The 21,332-nt window shown below is 37.0% G+C and overlaps 1 protein-coding gene across 19 annotated transcripts in view; it reads left to right on the forward strand.

The window, feature by feature from the left end:
- The window catches only part of RAPGEF2 (Rap guanine nucleotide exchange factor 2), a 315,781-nt gene extending 297,533 nt beyond the window's left edge, over positions 1 to 18,248 (forward strand). For 9 of the 19 annotated variants that reach the window (XM_056802818.1, XM_056802820.1, XM_056802819.1 and 6 more), the window contains 6 exons: positions 3,631 to 3,783; positions 4,484 to 4,606; positions 6,705 to 6,930; positions 8,298 to 8,860; positions 13,911 to 14,216; positions 16,119 to 18,248. In XM_056802818.1, the coding sequence (XP_056658796.1) occupies positions 3,631 to 3,783; positions 4,484 to 4,606; positions 6,705 to 6,930; positions 8,298 to 8,860; positions 13,911 to 14,216; positions 16,119 to 16,144 (1,397 nt within the window). In that variant the 3' untranslated portion in view covers positions 16,145 to 18,248. The remainder of the gene's footprint in view (positions 1 to 3,630; positions 3,784 to 4,483; positions 4,607 to 6,704; positions 6,931 to 8,297; positions 8,861 to 13,910; positions 14,217 to 16,118) is intronic. The other 10 variants (XM_056802822.1, XM_056802823.1, XM_056802829.1 and 7 more) reach the window with 2 other exon arrangements.
- The last annotated feature ends 3,084 nt before the right edge of the window (positions 18,249 to 21,332 follow it).

Here is a 21,332-nt window from a genome sequence, read left to right on the forward strand (position 1 = left end):
TTATTCCTACACTGATTTCTCCCACCTCCACTATACATTTACAGGAAGGGACAAATTTAGAGTGGTATTATGATGTGCAGGGGGCCTTCCAAGAGAGAGAATGATGTGGACAAAGGCAAACTGGTGCTGCTACTTCTACTTGTATCTTTCTCACTCAGATTTGTAGCCAAGAAAATTTGAATGCAAATGCCACCTTTGATATTTATTAAATGCATGACCACATACAAGTTCCTTAACCCCTTTAACCCTCAGTTTCCCCATCTATAAAATGACTATAGTAATCCTTTTATCACCTAACTCAAAAATTCAAATGAAGTAATGTTTGCAAAACATCATGCACATTTTAAGGTGCAATATGGAATGGAAGAGCATTTGTCAAGAGATAAAACATTTACTATGTGCCAGAATTACCAGACACTAAGGCTATAAAAATAAATAAGCAAGATAGTCCCTGCCTTCTAGGAGTTTATATTCTAATATAAAAGCCAACACATGTAAGGGAATGGTGGCCAGAAGGAATTTTTTGGTAGTGTAAATTGATTACTCTTAAAGCTTAAGAAGTGTGACAAGGAAATCACTTTAAAAGACTGATATATATTAATTTAAGGTCCCCAAGGAATTCAGCTATGTAATTCCTAAATGAAAACTCAAGTCAGCAGTCAACCTTTTATGGAGTTTAATTACAAACAGGAGGAAGAAAAGTATTAGAGATAGAGATAGAGAAAGAGAGAGAGAGAAAGGGGAGAGAAGGGAATAGGGCTTAAATACTCCCTCTGTTTAGGCTGGGCCAAAAGGCCCAAGCCCTTAGATAGCTGAGGCAAAGAAAAGAGATCAGTCCCTATCACTCACGTGACCAAAATGGAGAAACAGTCTCAGGGGCCCCCACCTTCAGCTTCCTTCAGAGCAAGCTTCTCAGAGCACAACCTCTCAGACAAAACCTCTCCAACCACCTCAGTCCTCAGACCCTGCTATCTTTAAGGAAACCATCTCAGTTCCCTCCCCTCAGTTCTCACATCTACCAATCACTGTCCATGTCTTCCCTGTGCCAATGGTGGCTCTAGCTTAACCCAGGACCGCCCAGAGGTCTGTGGCTTTGCACATGTCTGTTGAAGGTCATATTCTCAAATGATTAAATCTTGATCCTTTGCTGCAGCCCTTCCTAAATCCTGTTACCCTGAGCAGGGTGGAGATTGGAAGTTCCAAGACCTGGTTCTGTCATTCCAAGTATACTCTATTGTATCAATTCTAAAATCAATCATGACTCAAAGAACTTCCTGTTCTATGCTTAAGCATAGGTCAAAGCCCTTTCCATTGTTCAGCAAAAGGTTTCTGTCCTAAAGTAATCTTAAGAAGGGAGGAGGAGGAACCTCCCATGCCTAAGGGGTTCACATTCCAATAGACTATCAGTAGGAAATTTTTCAAGTATGAAATTTTCCAATGGTGAAATTTCCAACATTTATAAGTCTAAGAAATGTTAAGGTTTACAAAAGGAAACAGGTTGCCATTATATGTGAATATGTGACTCTACCAGGGAAATGCATCTGCATCCAAGCTAGTACTTATCACTCAGAAGTCCAGAGTCCCACGGTGGGAATTTGGAATATTGGGCCAGAACTCGAGATTGTAGCAAGGGAGGCCAGCAATATGAAGATTGTCAAGAGAGTTACCTCTTTGAGTCATCATCATTGTACAGGCTATGAACTAGTGTTTGCTGGTTTATGGGCATTGTGTGCTGGCACTGGCCACTGATTTGGAGATTATGAAACTTGAGAATAAAAAAATAAAGGAAGCATCAAATTACATACATTCTCCTATAATGAAAGGAGCCCTAACCTTGGAATCATAAGAAGACTTAATTCAAATGTTTGCCCTACTGTGTGACATGGAAATCACTTTAAAGGATTGATATATATTAATTTAAGGTCGCCAAGGAATTCAGCTGTGTAATTCCTAAATGAAAACTCAAGTCAGCAGTCAACCTTTTATGGAGTTTTTTTTTTTATTACTAACAGGAGGAAGAAAGGTATTGGAGAGAGAGAGAGAAAGAAAGGGGAGAGAAGGGAATAGGGCTTAAATACCCCCCCCCTGCTTAGGTTGGGCCAAAGGCCCAAGGCCTTGGATAGCCGAGGCAAAGAAAAGAGATCAGTCCCTATCACTCACGTGACCAAAATGGAGAAACAGTCTCAGGGCCTCCACTCCAAGCCACCAGCCTCCAACAACTTCCTTTCCTCCACACAGGAAGTCCCCAGACTCCTCAGCTGTCCTCTACCTCACTTCCTGTGTCTCCCCTGTGCCAATGGTGGCTCTAGCTTAACCCAGGACCGCCCAGAGGTCTGTCCCCTTTGCACATGTCTGTTGAAGGTCATATTCTTAAATAATTAAATCTTGAGTTTTGCTGCAGCCCTTCCTAAATCCTGTTACCCTGAGCAGGGTGGAGATTTGTAGTTTCCAAGACCTGTTTCTGTTATTCCAAGTATCTCCATTGTTATTGATCAGGAAATAGCCAAATCCCATCCTCTAAAGAATGGTTTGAACAGGGTTGAGTGGTTTTGAAATTCACAACTGTGGTTAAACTTCTCTAACCCTTAGTTTTGTCTTCTGTAAAATGTGAGTAATACTACTCCCATTGCCTACTTCAAAAGTTTATGTTGAAAGTTCTTTTCTGAGTTCAGGAAGCAGAGGTACCCAATATATAGGAGTTACCACTATTTTCTACCATTCAGCAACTTTGGATCCAAATGTAGGTTCTGTTTTCCAAATTTTCAATTTTATTTTATTGATTAAGAAAATTTTTCTATGGTTGCATGATTCATGTCCTCTCCCTCCCCTCCTCTGAACCCCCTCCCATAGGCAATGAACAGTTCCACTGGGTTTTACATGTATCGTTGATCAAGACCTATTTCCATATTATTAATATTTGCCCTCAGGTGATCTTTTAGAGTCTACATCCCCAATCATATACCCCTCGACCCATGTGATCAAGCAGTTGTTTTTCTTCTTTGTTTCTGCTCCCACAATTCTTTCTCTGAATGTGAATAGTGTTCTTTCTCATAAGTCCCTCAGAATTGTCCTGGGTCATTCATTGCATTACTGCTAGTGGAGAAGTCTATTATATTCGATTGTAACACAGTGTATCCATCTCTGTGTATAATGTTCTCCTGCTTCTGCTCCTTTCGCTCTGCATCAATTCCTGGAGCTTGTTCCAGTTCATTATTCCTTTGAGCACAATAGTATTCCATCACCAACATATACCACAATTTGTTTAGCCATTCCCCAATTGAAGGGCATCTCCTTATTTTCTAATTTTTTGCTACCACAAAGAGCGCAGCTATGAATATTCTTGTACAAGTCTTTTTCCTTATGATCTCTTTGCGGTATAAACCCAGCAGTGGTGTGGCTGGATCAAAGGGCAGACAGACTTTTAAAGCCCTTTGGGCATAGTTCCAAATTGTCTATGGACAACTTTAAAAACTTGGGAAAATTATTTTAAACATTTCTTTTGAAGGGGCCATTTTATTTTATTTTATTAAGGCAAAGCACAAACAAGTAAAAGTGGTCTTATAACAAAAAAAAATTGGAATTACTAATTTAACATAGCCTCATACAAGTTTGCTTTTCCTTATTTTGTAGGTATCAACTCTCCACAAGCTTTAAAGAAAATTCTTTCCTTGTCAGAAGAAGGAAGTTTGGAACGTCACAAGAAACAAGCAGAAGATACGATATCAAATGCATCTTCACAACTCTCTTCTCCTCCAACTTCTCCACAAGGCTCTCCAAGAAAAGGTAGAATTTAATTATAATGGTTTTTTTGTTGTGATTTTCTACAAAGGTTACCTGTTTCAGATATTACTAGTTATAATTTGAATTTTTTAAAAGTTGTGTAGTTTTGGTGTCTGTCAGGTTATTCTTTAGTGATTTAGTTATAATGTTTAGTCAATTCTACTCCTCCCTTCCAGATTACTGTATTAGAGAATAACTTTAGAGAATTTTATTTTTGAGAATTGGCCATTAATGCATTTTTTATGGTTTCATTTGGTTCCAATATATGACAAATTTTGTTTTCTCAGAAACAGACAACCAATTTGGATTAATAAACATTTCCTATGGAAGAATGGTTTAAAGAACAAACATTTATATATCTTCATCTTCCTGGTTTCCTTTTTCATCATATTAACTCAGGTCTTGATTTTTTTTTTCCTAAGGAGATAGTATCTTTCATAATTCAAAATTATCCTGTGATTGAGTAGCGGGTAACCCTTTTCTCAAGGGCACTTTCTTCTCTTACATTTTTCAAAATAATACAGACATTGAACTAAAGCTTAAATTAAAGACTTCCCTTTTAGAAAGGGAAAATGAGTATATTGACTTCACCAAATTGACACATGCCTGATGGCACTTGGATGTAGAGAAGTTAAATCATCTACACAGTTTCTAGTGTCTCTCTCAAACAGGTGTCTAAACTCTCTTCTCATCCTGTTGTTAGGTGGCAGTGGCAATCAGCTGAGATCTTATGGCTCCAGACAGTCGGACCTAACCAGTTCCTCCTCTTCTCTTGGAAGTGAGAACAGTAACAAGAATAACAATGCACCACGGACCTATGGGATAGGTGGGGTTCATAGAACCAAAAGTGGAGTGGGAATAACAGAAATCATCTCACAAAATTGGATAGCCATTATTTAAAGAGAATTGGGGAATCCCTTCAAATGTCCAGTGCCCTGCGTAGTTAAACTTTTTTCCAGAGTTCCTTTTTTCTTTTTCAATTGTTCTTTTTAAGGAGAATATACCATGAAGCCTTTTAAAATTTAGACCCAATCTTAGATCTCCATGTAATTGTTTTTAGTGAGCATTTTTAGGAATTGAGTCATTGTTTAAAACTTATCAAGACCTGTGCTTTTTTTTGAAAAAGGAAGCTGGAAGTCTAAATGGAATGAATAGATGGGAAAATTCTGTTTCAGAGTACTATAGGAAACATAATGTAATATAATAATCACAGAATTCACATTTGAATTTGAATTCTGACCCAGCCCTTTATTTTGCCATGTTGACCCTGGCCAAGCCCCTTGTTCTTTCTCAACCTTCCCTTCCTCATCTGTAAAATGGGTATAATAAGTCAATAATTAGATTTTTTGGTTTGGTTTGGTGAGGAATGCACTTCGTAAGCAGAAATTGTCATTATGTTGCTTACACATCTAATATTTTTAAATGTTAGTGACAAATTTTTCACTATTATACATACATATAAAAATATGTGCAATTAATATGTGTGTATACACCCACACACATATCTATCTATATCTATATATTTCTATAAAGCTAAAAAAATTAAGCAGCATTAGCCTTAGCACTGAGAAACATCAATTAGGTTGAAAAGACAGCAAAGTTACTTTCCAAATAGAAGTTTCATTAGAAGGCATCCATAGCTTTAATCTTGCTGGCATTCAAAAGGTATTTTTGATAACTTAATAGGGGGTAATAGGGTAAATTATGACATAAATTAGGAATTTGCTGAAGAGTTTTTATAAGGGATACCATGTGCATACAATATTACCCTCAATTCAAAGTGTCTTTGTATAATTCATTTCTCATTAATATAGGACTGATGTAGATGATACTTCTAAAGGGTCAGAGGCAGTTGACAATATACCAGGATTATTTTCCTAGAAGGGGCAGGGAAAGCAATTTGAGAAGAAAAGTGATCTTAAGTCAAAATCTAAGTTTACCAGCTTAGGTCACAGTCAATAATATATTGGGAGTTACTTTTGAAATTTGGATCTTGTAATGTAACTTAAAGTTAAGTGATTTCTATCCTGTGAAAAGCAAGAAAGATGAGAGATTTTAGTGACCAGATCCAGTCTGAAGGATTGTGGTCAAAGGCTAGTTACAATGCCACTTAGCACCTTGCTTTCTAGTATCATTAACCTCTGTAGATGAGTGGTCCAAAGGAAGAAATTTGGATCTGATCTGATGTTTTGCTCTACACTGTCTAGAGACAGACAAATTATGTTTAAATACCACACATTTATTTTCAAATAAAGATTAAATACAATTTTAACATTTTTATAACTTACCTTTTCTGAAAATTCAAAAAATATGTTCTCTAGTATTATAGGTTAATTATTTTTTGTTTACTATATTTCTATACTTTGGAAAATTGGATATGCATGAGCTGCTCTGCATTTCTTATACAAAATATAGTATACACAGAGTAGAGCATACCTGAAAATTGAATTATTGTGTGTCACATTAAAAGTGACCCAAGTGGAAAATTGAAAGATAAATTTATAATAAAGACAAAAATTTAAAAAACCCAAGCGTTTAAATTACATAAACATTTTATGGAATAGCTAACTTTATATTTTAGAAACTATTTTAAATAATTCCTCTGTATCCCATTTCTCCTCAAAAGTCCACTAATAAGTATATGTTATAGCTGAAGAATTCAAGTTATTCACTGGTGAAACTCAGATTCCATTACAGGTTCCTAAGTCAATTTTAAAAATATTGCTTTTCTGAACCCTTCATTGAGGAAGTCAACCTACATTTGACCTTTTTGTCACTTTATCTCCATGCGTCCAACATGTTAATTTTTTTCCCTTCTGTTTACTGGTGTTCTTTTTCTATTTCTTTCCTTACATTTGGTGTTAGAACTCAGGTTTGTGTTATGCTTGTGGTCACTGATGAATGCGATTCTCTTTCTCATACAGGTTATACTTTGGCTCCTAGTGGCACTGTGGATAACTTTTCAGATTCTGGTCACAGTGAAATTTCTTCCCGCTCTAGTATTGTCAGCAATTCTTCCTTTGACTCAATGCCAGTCTCACTGCATGATGAGAGGAGACAGCGGCATTCTGTCAGCATTGTGGAAACTAATCTAGGTATGGGCAGAATGGAGAGGCGAACTCTGCTTGACCCAGATCAGTATAGCTTAGGGTAAGTATCTTTTTATGCTTGCATTTTAAAAATTGTTTTTAAAGTTCCCTTTCCTAATTTTATGAATTTTTCCTCAAAGTGGATTCCTTTTTTCTTCCAAAAAGCCCACTTATTCTTCAAGCTGTAATGAATTCATGTATTCATTGATAGAGTACTCACATTACTGATGCAAATTGCAACCCTTTCATGCCTTTTCATTCTGTATAATTCTTACCCATGTCTTTCTAGAAGTTTTACAAAAGGATCCAAAAGGGGTATCAGTAGTTGACACACAGTAGGGCTTAATAAATCTTAGTGACTGACTGGCTCTGACTATCCATCCATCATGTCACTCTTGTTAAACGACCATCCCACCTTCATTTTCCATTTCTATATTTCTTCAGCTATTTTTAAAATACCATTTCTCACTCAGAAATCAGTAATACTCCATAGATCTACAAATATATCCATTATGCATCTTGCCATTTTCTTTTGGATTATAATTTTTGTTCTTCAGAGAACACAGTGTTTTAAGTAAGATACCAGAGGGCAGGGGCCATTTTTTTTTTCATTTGTCTCTGTATCCACTATAGGTAGCACACTGCCTAAAATAAAGCTAATAAATATTTGTAGAATTGAATTAGATTTTGATGTAAAGAGATGGGTCTTCATTATCATGCATAGTGTGAGGTCATCAGGAACACAATGCAGTTTCTTCTTCCTTCACAATTCTGGTTCCAGCTCATTAAAACCTTCTGAGTCTCCTATTCAAAATATACATAGAAGTGGGGTAATTTGACAGGCAGCCTATCTTGCTGAATGTCCAAGTCTAGGAGAGACTGTTTTTCATTCATTCTGTTTTTTCCAATGTGGATTGTTAGAGCAATTTCTTTGTTGGTGTATGTGCCAGAAAAATCTTCCTCTCTTCATTTTTTAAATTCCCACACCATTCTAGAATACCTAGAAGAAATTCTTCTCGAGGCCATTTTTGTTAGCTTTTTAATAAGGTTGAAAGCCATAGTGAAGCTCATTTTCCTTGTTAGATATGGGTAACTTTAGAATCCATCTCAATACTTTTTGATGAGATTGTTTCTTTAGCCATTCAATCTATCACTGGCTTTCTGAGGATGATGTTTAGTTGGAATGAGCTCATTGCCATCCTTTATACATTTTTTTCATGGTATTGATAAAACGGGGGAAAAATGACATACAACTTAATAATAAATTTAAAAAATAAAGTTTCTCTTTTTTCTTGACTTTTCCTCCCTATTACTCTCCTCCCCAAGAAAAGGAGATTATTTTTACATATGTATTTATTTTACTGAGGATTTCTAAAATTTGTGTTACTAGTGGTATTTTTTTTCCCATTCTTCCTATTATATACTCAGATCCTATGCACCAGTGTCAGAGACTCGGGGTTTATATGCCGGGGCTACAGTGATTTCTTCCCCAAGTACGGAAGAACTTTCACAGGACCAGGGAGACAGAGCTTCACTGGATGCAGCAGACAGTGGCCGCGGAAGCTGGACTTCTTGCTCAAGTGGTTCCCACGATAATATACAAACTATACCGCACCAGAGAAGCTGGGAGACGCTTCCTTTTGGGCATGCTCATTTTGATAGTGCAGGAGATGGTGCAGCCTTGTGGGCTTCAGGTAGTCACATGGAACCAGTTCTGTTTCCTGATCATAGCACAAAGTACAACAGACAGAATCAAAGTCGGGAGAGTCTAGACCAAGCCCAGTCAAGGGCAAGCTGGGCATCCTCAACTGGATATTGGGGAGAAGACTCAGAGGGTGACACAGGCACCATCAAACGAAGGGGTGGGAAGGATGTTTCCATTGAAGCGGAGACGAGTAGTATCACATCTGTCACTACAGAAGAGACGAAACCTGTCCCAATGCCCGCTCACATATCTGTGACATCAAATACTTCTGCGAAGGGTCTTATTGGTAAGTTGGAATTCTGTCTGAATCTTGACTTTATTTCCAAAAAAGGAGTCAGGAGAGAGGGGGTTATATATATCTTATGGAAAAGTCCATGTAGTCATTTAAAGAATTGTGTCATTTTCAGAACTTTTGTTTTAATCAGTTTGCCTTAGAACTAAAATGAGTCCCAGGCAGCATGTGATTCAGCAGTAGCTTAAGGCAACTGTTTTTTTGGATTGGTAATCCAAGATAACCAGACTAAAAAAATAATTTTGGATTGTCAATGGGAACAGAAGTTTTAAGATTTTAAGAAAGTCTCTAAATGATTGCATTTGGATTCATGAAATATTTGAAATTTACAGTATGTATCTTGAATAAATTTGATCTGTTTGCATCTAGGAGAAGATAATTTTTGTCAATAATTATTTTTTTAATGAAGGTAAAAGATTTTTCATCACCAACCAAAATTGTTCTATGTCATATGTTTTGAGTGATAATACATGTATAATCCAGATTGAATTGCTTGTCAGCTCCTGAAGGTGGAGGGAAGACAGTATGAATCATATAACTTTAGAAAACATATGGAAATTTGTTATTAAATTAAAAAAAATTTTTTTAAGGTTAAAAAAAATTGTTCCATGATCTTGGAACTCTGAAATTCATTTATCTCCTGACCTTCAACTTGTCATACCTTGCCTATACACTTGTTTTTCTTTTCAATGTGATCCTTCCTTGTTTTTCTAGTCAATTATGCTTTTTCTGGCCTCACTTTCCTCTCATCATAGCTCTGAATATACAGTTAATCAATTCAACAAGAATTCTCTTCTGGGCTTGATTCCTTTGTTCTCTTTTCCTTCCACTAGAGTATCACTGTAGCCACACACTCCTCATCTCTGTTATATGTTCCCACTACCCCAAGGACCTCACTCATGTGTCCCTAGAGGAAGCCAGCAACTGGGCCCAATATGGAGTAAAGTTCTCAGACCTCAGAGGACTTGACAGCCCTTTTATTCATCAATGCAGATATACCCAAGCTTTTGTCTCTAGCTCTCATTCTCTCTCACCAGATTACCTTGCTTTCTACTTTACCAAGAGAAAAAAAATGAAAGTATTTTATATTTAGAAACCTTTCTAGCTTTTTACTCATCCTCTCCTCTTTTGCTGTAGCTCTTGTGGGTGAAGCATTTCTTTGCCTTGCTGTTGTCTTTAATGGCCTCCCTCCCCATCTCTTGCTGGATTATTATTGCTATCATGTCCATCTCCTTGTTTTTCCCCCTGATTCTTGCAAAAAACAAAATGCTTAAGTTTCTCCTATCTTTAAAAAATCCTACTTGACTTGACCTGATCTGAAAATTATTGTCCTGAATCTTTTGGTGCTTCACTAATACTAAAATTATAGAAAGAATGGCTTGTGCTCACTGCTAGCATTTTCTTTCCACTCACTCAATTCTCAACCCTTTGAAATGTGACTTCACCACTCTTTCAATCCTTTTATTCTGATCTTTTCTCAGTTCCTATCCTTCTTGACTATATAGTTTTTGACATTAGTCAAATCTAACCACCTAGCTAATTTAGCATGAAACCTTTGATTTCATTAATGGTGCAGAAAATTCCCCAGAAGCCAGTAACTTATCTGTAACCTGGCCGAGGACATATAGCAAATAAGGGTCAAGAGGAGAACTAAAACCCAGATATCCTTCTCCATGTATCCCTCCTTGATTCTCCCAACCCTTACCAGCTAAAAGTGATTTTTTCCTTTCAGACATTATTCAGCATTGTATCAGGATATTTGTTTTACTCCCATCACTTCTCTTCTCTTATGTTGTTCCCTTTTGTATACATGTAGTACGTAGACTCCTTCCAACAAGGACTGTCTCATTTTTATTTTTACATTCTCAGTTCTAAGTATAGTGTCTAGCTTGTAGTTGGCATTTAGTAAATGACCAGATCTTAGAGACCTTGGTATCTGCTGCACTTATGGCATATATTTTCTATGGGAAATTCAGGTCATATGCTATTGAAATGTGAGTTCAGATACAGAATCAGGGTCTCTGAGTATCATCATCCTATGTGTTCCTTCAGCAGAGAAATGAGATTTCTTTTTTTGTGCTTCAAAAGATTAGAGCTCACAAATTTGTAATCTTTAAAGTTGAATAGTGGATAGTTAATACATTCTAATATAGAGAAGTGATCAGAGAAAGAAATAATGGTTTGAATAGTGACAAAGATGGTAAGTAGAATCATAGGATAGTCCATTAACAATGTGGTATAATTCCTAGCTATGTGACCCTAGGAAATCACTTAATCTCAGTTATCTAGTTCTTACTATTCCTCTTCCTTGGAACCAATCTATTCTAAAACTGAAGGTATGGATTAAAAAAAAAAGGATTTATTTTAAAGTGTCCTCTTCTCTCATTGTTTTTCATAGTGAAGTCTTAGAGCCGCAATTATAATATGAACTTATTCCTTATGGAATTTTTAGACAAAGTTTCTTAACCTCTTCTTTGTCACGGACTTCTGTAGAAATTTAGTGAAACCTATAAACACCTTCCCAGATTAATGTTTTTAAATGCATAATGTAAAATAGAAGATTTTTAAAGGAAGCCAATTATTTTATGAAATAGTTGTAAAAACATTTAACAAATAAATTCATAGTCCCCGTGTTAAGATCCTACAATAAATTCTGATGGATTTATCCTTGAATCCTAGCACAGAAGCAAGTAAGGAGAAGTCTTTCCCCTTTACTTTCCTAGGAGGCAGACTCAGTTTTTACTAGTATATGATGGACAGTCATGTCCATTTCAGTGTAAAATGAGGAATCACATCCCCTCTTACCCCGTGCCTTTGTTGTTAGCTTCCCCCAGTTTCCATGCTGTATCATCCATTAAAAAAAAAAAGTTGCCTTGCTCTATCAATAAAGCCAACAAGAGAATCCTATGTCTCTGTCCCACCTCTAACGTAGACAAAAGACTCAAAATTATTGCCATCCGTTATTCTTTGCTATTTACAGCATATACTTTGGTAGAGTTGGAAAGGACTTCAAAAGTCATCTAGTCCAATCCTTTTCCCTGAAGCATGTATCCCCTTTATCCTCTTAATAAATGGTCATCTAGTTTCCACATAAATACTTTCACTGACAGGAAATGAGGGTGCTTCCATTTTTGAACAGCAAACGAAAATGTTTTAAGTTGGGAGGTGGGAGAAAGGAGGTAGAATTATAGTATCTCAGTTAGTTTCCTTTGTAATCTTGTGTATTTATTTTATGCTTTAAAAATGTTATTCTGAGAACGGGCCAAAAGGCTTCTTTAGCCTACCAAGGTTAAAAGAACTGTTCTAAATCTTCTTCCTTAAGATATCCCCTACAAGAATTTCCTTCTCAGATGGATGTGAAATCCATTCCATTTTCCCCTCAGAAGGGATACTGGTCTCTCCTATACCAGATATATTCCATGTGAGTTTAGGAACCAAAGCAGAGTTTGAGAGTACTGAAAAGTCAGAGGGACTCCTTGAAAATGTGAATTTTAAAACTATTCCACCCTAATCAGACCGTACTTTAGAAGATCTGATTTAGCTATTTCCTGATCAATAACAATAGAGATACTTGGACTAACAGAATCAGGTCTTGGGAACCCTGAATTTTTCCACCCTCCTTAGTTTAACAAGATCAGGAAGGTACACACCAAATGCAAGATTTAATTATCTGAGGAAATGGCCTTCAACAGACATGTGCAGAAAGAGCAGACAGACCCCTGGGCTGCCCTAAGTCAAGCTAAGCTATTATTGGTACAGATGAGACACAGGAAAGTGACGTAAAACCATCTATATAAGGCATGTCACTTCCTCTCCCTCTTTTCCTGGAAAGGCAACTCTGGATGGCAGCATGCTAGCCATTCCAACATCTTGGAGTGGTGGCAGTTATTTTGTCTGGGTTTGGCGGTGAGTTTGCCCTGGAGCTGTTTCAGGTTTCAGCATCTTCGTTTTAGCCCTTTCTTTTTGGAGTTCAGGCTGACTCTTTTATTCCTATACACTCCAAAACCGTATCTCCTAATCTTCCAGGAGTGGAGGGGGGGGAGGGGTGGGAGGGTTGGGGGGGAGAAAACCTACTCCTTTCCTTCTTCCTTCTCCTTAATCTCCTACACTATCAATTAAATCACCATAAAATTTCCAGCAGTCTTGGGTTTTTCATTTAGGATTTTATAAAAATCCTTGGGTGACCAAAATAATTATTACATTCAGTCTCAACCATAATTTTAACATTTACAAAAACGAGTATTGGAGAAACTCCAAAGGAATCATTTGGATCTATAGCATGAACAGAAGTCCTTTTTTTTTTTTCAATTAATTTTTTTATTTGAATTAATTTACTTAGTTAATTTAGAACATTATTCCTTGGTTACAATAATCACATTATTTCCCTCCCTCCCCTCCACCCACTCTTCCTACAGCTGAATGCCAATTTCATTGAGTATTACTTGTGTCCTTGATCAGAACCTATTTCCATGTTGTTGATGTTTGCATTAGGATATGAACAGAAGTTCTTAACCTTTTTTCTGGTGGTGGTCCCTTTTGGCATTATGGCCAAACCTGCACATCCCTTCTCAGAATAATACTTCTAAATGCATGAAAAAAAATATTATTACAGAATACCAGTTATGTTGAAATTCAGTAATTAAAATATTTTTGAAAACAATTAAATTTATGAACCCCCTAAAATCTTTCCACAGACCCCAGGTTAAGAATCCCTGGTATATAGACTAAAAGAAGGATCTCTTCTTTTTCTGTATCCTCAGAGAAAAACTCCTTACTTCCTCTGGGGTCAATTCACAAAACCAGTCCTGAGAAATTTATTTTGAACTCTTCCCCCTCTTTCTACTCACCCTTAACTCCCTCCCTTGGAATTTAAATTTTTCAAAACAGGCTCCATGTTTTACAAGAACTATTAATGTCTAAAAATCTATTGTAAGACTTTGTTTTCTTTCCCATCTGAAGTTGAACCTGAGATTGGCTGGTTGAGAGTGATCTGTTTTCCACTGATGAATCCATTTCTCATAATAGTATATTCTTTTAACTACAGCTCGAAAAGAAGGCAGGTATCGAGAACCACCACCAACCCCTCCAGGCTATGTAGGCATCCCCATCACCGATTTCCCAGATGGACATTCACATCCAGCCAGCAGGAAACCTCCAGACTACAATGTTGCACTCCAGAGGTCTCGAATGGTGGCCCGGACATGTGAAACACCTGGGCCCTCCACGTTACAGCAGCCGCACAGTCATCCAACAAGCCGGCCCGTGAACAAACCTCAGTGGCATAAACCAAATGAGTCAGACCCACGCCTGGCTTCCTATCAGCCTCAAGGGTTTTCCACAGAGGAGGATGGTAATTTAATTAAAATAATTTACATTTAAATAGTACCAAAGATTTACAAAGCAGTTTTAAAACCTTGAAGATCTTAAAATATATATTAGTACAATATGATAAAATATATATTTATATATATGTATTATCTTATATCATAATTTAAAGGATATTAAAATAGAAATTATGCTTATCAATATTTCATATATTTTATCATATTAATGTATTTTATATGTGATTTATATATATATATATATATATATATATATATATATATATATATATATATATATATATATATATATATATAGGGCAGCATGATCTTTTTAGAAACTTACAATAAAGTAGATGAAAATGCCACAATCAGGTGGTGATTGGGGCTACACAGGGCAGGCCTGGGCAATGAATCTTTCATGTCTTATACTAACTCTTTCAGAGTTCTGAGCTTGTTGGTCACTTTGGTTTTTGTCCCTTTCCTTCTTGGACTATTTGTTTTTTCTTTGATGATAAACAGGTATCATAATTGAGAGTGTCCTAAACTAAATTTGTCTTAAGACTGCAGTAGTCTCTTATAATAAATAAGTATGTATTCACCTGGTTTCTTTGAGTAGTGCTCAAAAGAAAAAGAACATATTGTTCATTGGAACCAAGAAACTTTTACAAAGATGGTATAATAATCTTAGGGGAAGGAGAGAGATGTTGGCATTGGGTGGTGAGGGGAGTTAAAAGTCTCTTTCCAGGAAGAACTTCATCTCATCCAGCCTCTTGGCCTTCGCAGTTTAATATCTTTTCAACTTCTTTCCTTGAATGAACAGAAATGATTTGATTTATTCTCATCCAAATGAAGTCAAGGAATTGAAGGAGTTATCCATATAACTAAGGAATCAAGACCTTGAATATTATTTGCCTTCATCCACTATTCTATTTTGTATAAGAATACTACTGCTAGTTTAGAAAAAAATTTTCAAAAATAATCTGCATTTCATTGGCTACTTAATGAAAATTTTAGATAAAAAAAACCTGTAGTTAGTGACTTATAATGTTAGCCTTTACATGTGTCTGTATCTTTAATAAAACATTCAGAGTATTTCCATTTGTCAAAAGAGTTTCTGAAACTTCTTTGGAAATAATCTGTTCTGTTTTCATAGACCACATTTCACGAGGGTCTGAGATAAATGTAGAACTTTATAGACTGACAGAGGGTAACACATTTAGCAGGAGCTATACTAAATTCCTTAGATTCCCCTTTGGGGATGTTCTAGATTGGTGTACCTTGACATTGCAAGACAGAAAGGCTTCCTTTGTTTTGGCTCTTTCAAATTCTAGTTCATAGAAAAACAAAGGAGATTACAAGTTAGCATTCATTGAGCTTCAAAGTTTGAGGCAGAGAACCTGGGTCCCAATCCAACCCACCCCCCTGTCACTCTCTCTGTGGCCGTGGCCAAGTTCCTCACCTGTGAAATAAGGGCTTTTGTACCGAATGATTGTTGTGAGCAGCTTGGTGGCATGGTAGCTAGAGAGTCTGGGTTAGGAAGACTCATCTCCCTGAGTTTAATTTCCACCTCAGAATTCTCACTTATTAGCCAGGCAAGTCTTATCCCTGTTTGCCTCAGTTTCTTCATCTGTAAAAAATGACCTGGAGAAGAAAATGGCAAAACCACTCCACTATCTTTGCCAAGAAAACACCAAATGGGGTCACAAAGCCAGACACGACTGAAACAACTGAACAAAAATGGGCCCTTTCAGATTGAAATTTGTGGTCCTCTAGTTGGTAAATGTGTAGAGCAGTTTACATTGCTTATTTGGGAAATAATTTTGCATAGTCCAAATGTTATTATGCTATTGAATTGGAACCTAATCGAAAATTGAATTTTGCCTTTGCTTCATTGTCCTTTTCTTTTTTCCCCTGTTTTGTGTTGACAGAAGATGAGCAAGTCTCTGCTGTCTGAGAATTGGGGCTTTTCTGGATCCAGAGTGAGCTACCGAAAAAAAGGAGAGCACAAGAAGATGTCCCTAGTGTAGGAGCCTTGGAACTCAAATCCAAAGGATGGTGGACCGATTTGCCTCCTTCCCTGCCTTAAAGCAGCATGGGGCTTCTTCTCTCCCTTCTTCCCTATCCCTCTTGCATGTGAAATACTGTGAAGAAATTGCCCTGGCACTTTTCAAACTGTTGCTTCCAATGCCCAGTGCAGCCTTCTCCAAACCTCCCCGCCATTGCTGGTCTACCACCTCCCCCAATACCATTCCATAAATTCCAAGCTCTTCACCCTATCCAGGTGATTCATTCGGGCTGCACTTCCTGATGCCCAGAAGGGTGGGGTGTTTTGTTTTTTTTATTTGTTTGTTTGTTTTGTTTTTAAAACCTTCCTTTGAGATTTTAATCATTATCCTAGCACTTGGTCTCTTTGGGGGTAAATGAGATAAGCCAGCCATTGATCGATTTGGGGCCTTTATCCTACCAAGGAAGAAAGCAGAGACCTGATGAAATCCTTTTGAATTCAGTGCTTGTTTGCTTGTTTACAATGCCTATTTTTGTTACAGTTTCTAAATATTGTGTTCAGAGAGTAAATGTTATTCTATATGTGGAAGAATTACAGTATTATTTTGTACCTTTTTAAAGTAGGGTTGCCAGCCTGGGTTTTGTAAAACCAAATAAACCAGACGTGGTCTTGCTCTACAGAGAAGCAGGGAAGCGTAATGATGCTGTCTCTGTTTGCCCCGGTAGCCCGTCCCAGGAAATGCCCGTCCTGGACGCATGAAGTCTTAGCCAATTGTTAAATTAACAAGAACCCCATCTACCCCCCAAAACCCCTTTCCTCTCCCCAGTGGGCAGAGCCTTTATGCAGAACTAAGCATTTGCACGTATCTAGCAGAGGGAAATAGGACTTTCTGTGTCCTGTGTCTGAGCCTTGTGGAGCCCCAGAGAGCTTTCCTTTACAAGGAAGATCCTGCTTCAGGAAGATGGATGGCAACCCCACCTTTAAGTTATATTTCTATGACCTTTTTGTTGTTGTCGTTGTTCTTGTTGATTTAGAGATTTAGTTATTTTCAGAGAAAAAGTTATAACTGGATAATATCGCAGTAAAAGCAGCTTGGGATGTCAGGCGGATGCCGGCTGTTTGAACTGCTTCTGAGTCAGTCTACTTCTTATGGCTCAGTGTATTAAGGAATACACAAGCCGACGAATTGATCAAAGATAAATAACCCGGTTAGATGTGCCCGCCTCGGCAATGCAGACTCTTCCTGGAAAGATGCGCCCGTTCCAAGGCTTTAGGAACGCTGCATGTCTAGAGAAAGGCCAACGTGTAGCAACCACCTGCTCACAGCTGCTATTAACCCCAACATGACTGAAATGACCCCCTCCACTCTATTTTTGTGTTGTTTTTGCACAGACTCCGGAAAAGTGAAGGCTGCCAATCCGAGTAGTGCTCCAATGGGAGGAACTGCCGGTCTGGGATATTTTTTTTTCCATTAAACTCAGCTGATCATATTGATCGGTAGATAAAACGTAAATAGCTTCAACTTTTAAAAGTCAAATTGCAGTGTTTTTTCACTGTATCAAACCATGTCAGTGCTTTATTTAATAATCCTCTCCTGTAATCATGGCTTTGTCTACTTGCTTATATATCACATTGTCAATTATGCATTTGTAATTTTACATAGAATATGCATTCTTTGCCGGTTTTATTATATAGGCTATGGACCTCATGTGCATATAGAAAGACAGAAATCTAGCTCTATCACAAGTTGCACAGATGTTATATAAGCATTAAGTAATTGTAGAACCTAGGACGGCTAAACTCAAGTTCACTCTGTGATGTCCAGTGCAGAATGTACAATGATTTAACTGGTGATTTCCTCATACTTTTGATACTACTTGTACCTGTATGTCTTTTAGAAAGACATTGGTGGAGTCTGTATCCCTTTTGTATTTTTAATACAATAATTGTACATATTGGTTATATTTTTGTTGAAAATGGTAGAAATGTACTATGTTTATGCTTCTACATCCAGTTTGTACAAAGCTGGAAAATAAATAAATATAACAGAAAAGCGTTGTCTCTATCCTTATTGTGTTTTGATGCATTATTGAATTCATGATAAAAACTTTTTCAGCCTACTGCGGAAGCCACAGGTAGGCATATGAAAGTAATATAGCCTCCCCATTGTTGGGGAATATCAGACTTCTGGCTTTTGAAATACAGCTGCTACCTTAAGAAATTCTTTCAATTTTTGTAAAATTGTAGGACCTCAGAAGTTAATAATTACAATACATTCTTCAGAAATACCCTCAATAGCATCCTTTACAGGTTCTCATCCAGCCTCCATTTGGAGAACAGTGATGAGCAATTACCTACCTGTGGAGACAGCCCATTGTATTTTCTTTCTTTAACCCTTACTTTCCATCTGTAAAGTATCTCCTTGAAAGGTTTATTGGCATAGCATTAAAAATATAAATTCATTTTGGTAGTCATATTGGCTTTATTTTATAGATGTTGGCATGGCCTAACCATGAGCATTGAATATTCCTCCATCTATTTTAATTGTTCTTATTGCTTCAAGGAGTACTTTGAGGTTAAATGCATAAGTGTTTTGTGTGGCTGATCTTTAGATATTTAAAATATTATATTTAAATAATAAAATATTTAAAGATATTTATAACTGAGACCAAACAGGAGAATTTTAATCCATCTTCCACAGGAATATATTCAAAGTGCTTAAAAATAATATAGTGTCAGTTATTGGGACACTAGTTGACAGGCTGGAACCCAGGACTTTGATGATACTCTTCTATACAATTTAATGCTCATTAAGCTGGTAGCTGGCTCAAAGAATGGTTCATAATGTCAGTGATAGTGCTAAGCTTCCCTACTGGATATTGTAATTTCTCTTTGCATTCCAGGCCTACATCAGCAACTTCTTTTTGGATATCTCAGATTGAATGTCTCATAGCCATCACAGACTTACATGTACAAACCAGAATTCACTTCTCTATCCTTTTTTTTTTTTTAATTTTTAGTTACATTAAAATACCCAGTTAACTCTTTCTCCTCCTCCTTACTCTTCTGAACTTCCCTAATGGTCAGTTTCCCAGTTAGCAACTTCAGTATTATTGACTCTTTTCCCAAATCTGCCCCACATATCTGTTGTAAACTCTTGACATTTTTACCTTCAAAATATCGCTTCCATGTTCCCTTCTCTTTATCCCCACAGTCACAATCCTAATTCAGGTCCTCATCATTTCTCATCTAGATTTTTTTCCATAACTTTCTAATGGTTCTTCATCTTCTTACTCAGCAATCAAGGTGATTTTCCTAAAGTGCCATGTTCTCCCTCTCTGCACAGCTCATCCCCCAGACACTTACCCTACTCAAGAAATTCTAGTGCATTTCATCATTTTCAGGGTTAAATAGAAATGTATCTGGTGTCTCAAGCCTGGAACATTCCTGCCTTCTCGGCATCTTTACCTTCTACATCCTTCTACTCATTGTATGACCCAGCCACACTGTTCTGCTTGCTATTCCTCATACAAGACAATTGAGCTGCCTTTTCACTTTCAGTCCCCCATACCTGGAATTAATTGCTACCCTCCCCATCCTGTCAGTTTTGCTTCTTAATTTCCTTTCTTCAAGATAGCGCAAATCCCATTTTCTATAGGAGATCTTTCTTTCTCAGATGCTAGTTTTTTCCCCTCAGGTTACTACCCTATAGATATTTATCTGTATCTATTTACATGTCTTTTCCATTAGAATGTGAACTAAAGCTGAACTAAGGCTTGCTTTTCTTTGTATGCATAACTCAATGCCTAGTACTAATAAATCTTTAGTAAATGCTTGTTAAATTAATTGGCTGATTTCAGAGGCCATCTATTCCAACTTCTTTATTTTACACATGAGGAAACTGAGACCAAGTGAAGCTAAATGACTTGTCCAAGGTCATACAGATGGTAAGCATCAGGTGTAGGATTTTAGTCCAGATTCTCTAACTAGAGTTCATGCTCTTGACTGTACTATTCCTTTCTTCTCATACATAATCTCCTAGAAAGCTGATTTTATAAAAATATCCATTCTCCATTTTCATAGTGTCACTTTTTTGTTGGCCAAGTATAATTTTCCCAGAGAATCCCTTATTATTTTCCTACACAAAATTGCCAAAATTTGTCTATGATTAAAACACATTTTTTTCTGCAATGAGCAAGCATAAATCAGTTATGACATACATCATAGATTTCTGTCCTTAGCTCTTCCAGCCGCCTTCTTGTGTTCTCCACAATTTTTCAGAGGTTATCAACAGCAGTTTGGAGTTATGCCTACCAGATGAATTAACAGGCACTGGAATAACTCAGATTGTTAGCCATAAATGGAGTGACAGCTTTTGTATTGGTGTATCTCTATGGATTACTGAACTTGGGCTCATGACATGATAGAAGGCTCTTAAAGCCATGTTCTTACTGGCTTGTATTCTTTAAAAAATATTTTATTGATACTATTTTTACATTACTTCTACTTCTCCGTGATCTCATCCCTACAAAACCTTACTTTGTATCAAAGAAATGAAAGTAATTTGCAAAACAGCCTTACCACATAGGCGAAATCTGATAATATATGCTTCATTTCGCACCTAGAGTTCACCCCTTCTTTGTTGAGAGGAAGGAGATATTTCATTGGTAGTCCTCTGAAGTTAAGATTCCTAATTGCAATGATGAGGTCAGGGTACTGATGTCTTTCACTGTTATGTCAGTTTTTAAATTCTCTTCTTTAAATCTACTTCCAGAAGAGAGAGCGGGTGGAGTGGTCATGATGGACGGTGAGGAAAAGGTCAAGTTGGCTATCATGTCTCACCAAAAAAGCATGGACCCATGTGGAACTGAGAAATGATTCTTTGGGAATCAGTCAAGTCTATGTCATTTAAGCCAATGTATTATTTTCTGCCTTTTGGGGGAGGCCAAGAGCTTAAAGTGAATGAGAATGTTGCCAACTGATGTCACAGGAAAAAAAAAAAGCCTGGAGCTAGAGAATATTCTTGTGCTGAGCTTGAGAAGGGACTTGGTGACTAAGGTTTTATCCAGGATTCCCTAAGTTCCTGGGGTCTTCAATGCTTGACCTTGAGGTTTAATAGTTCTCTGAAGAGAAGGCA

Source organism: Monodelphis domestica, chromosome 6 (assembly GCF_027887165.1).
Source record: "Monodelphis domestica isolate mMonDom1 chromosome 6, mMonDom1.pri, whole genome shotgun sequence".
Classification (NCBI taxonomy): Eukaryota; Metazoa; Chordata; class Mammalia; order Didelphimorphia; family Didelphidae; genus Monodelphis; species Monodelphis domestica.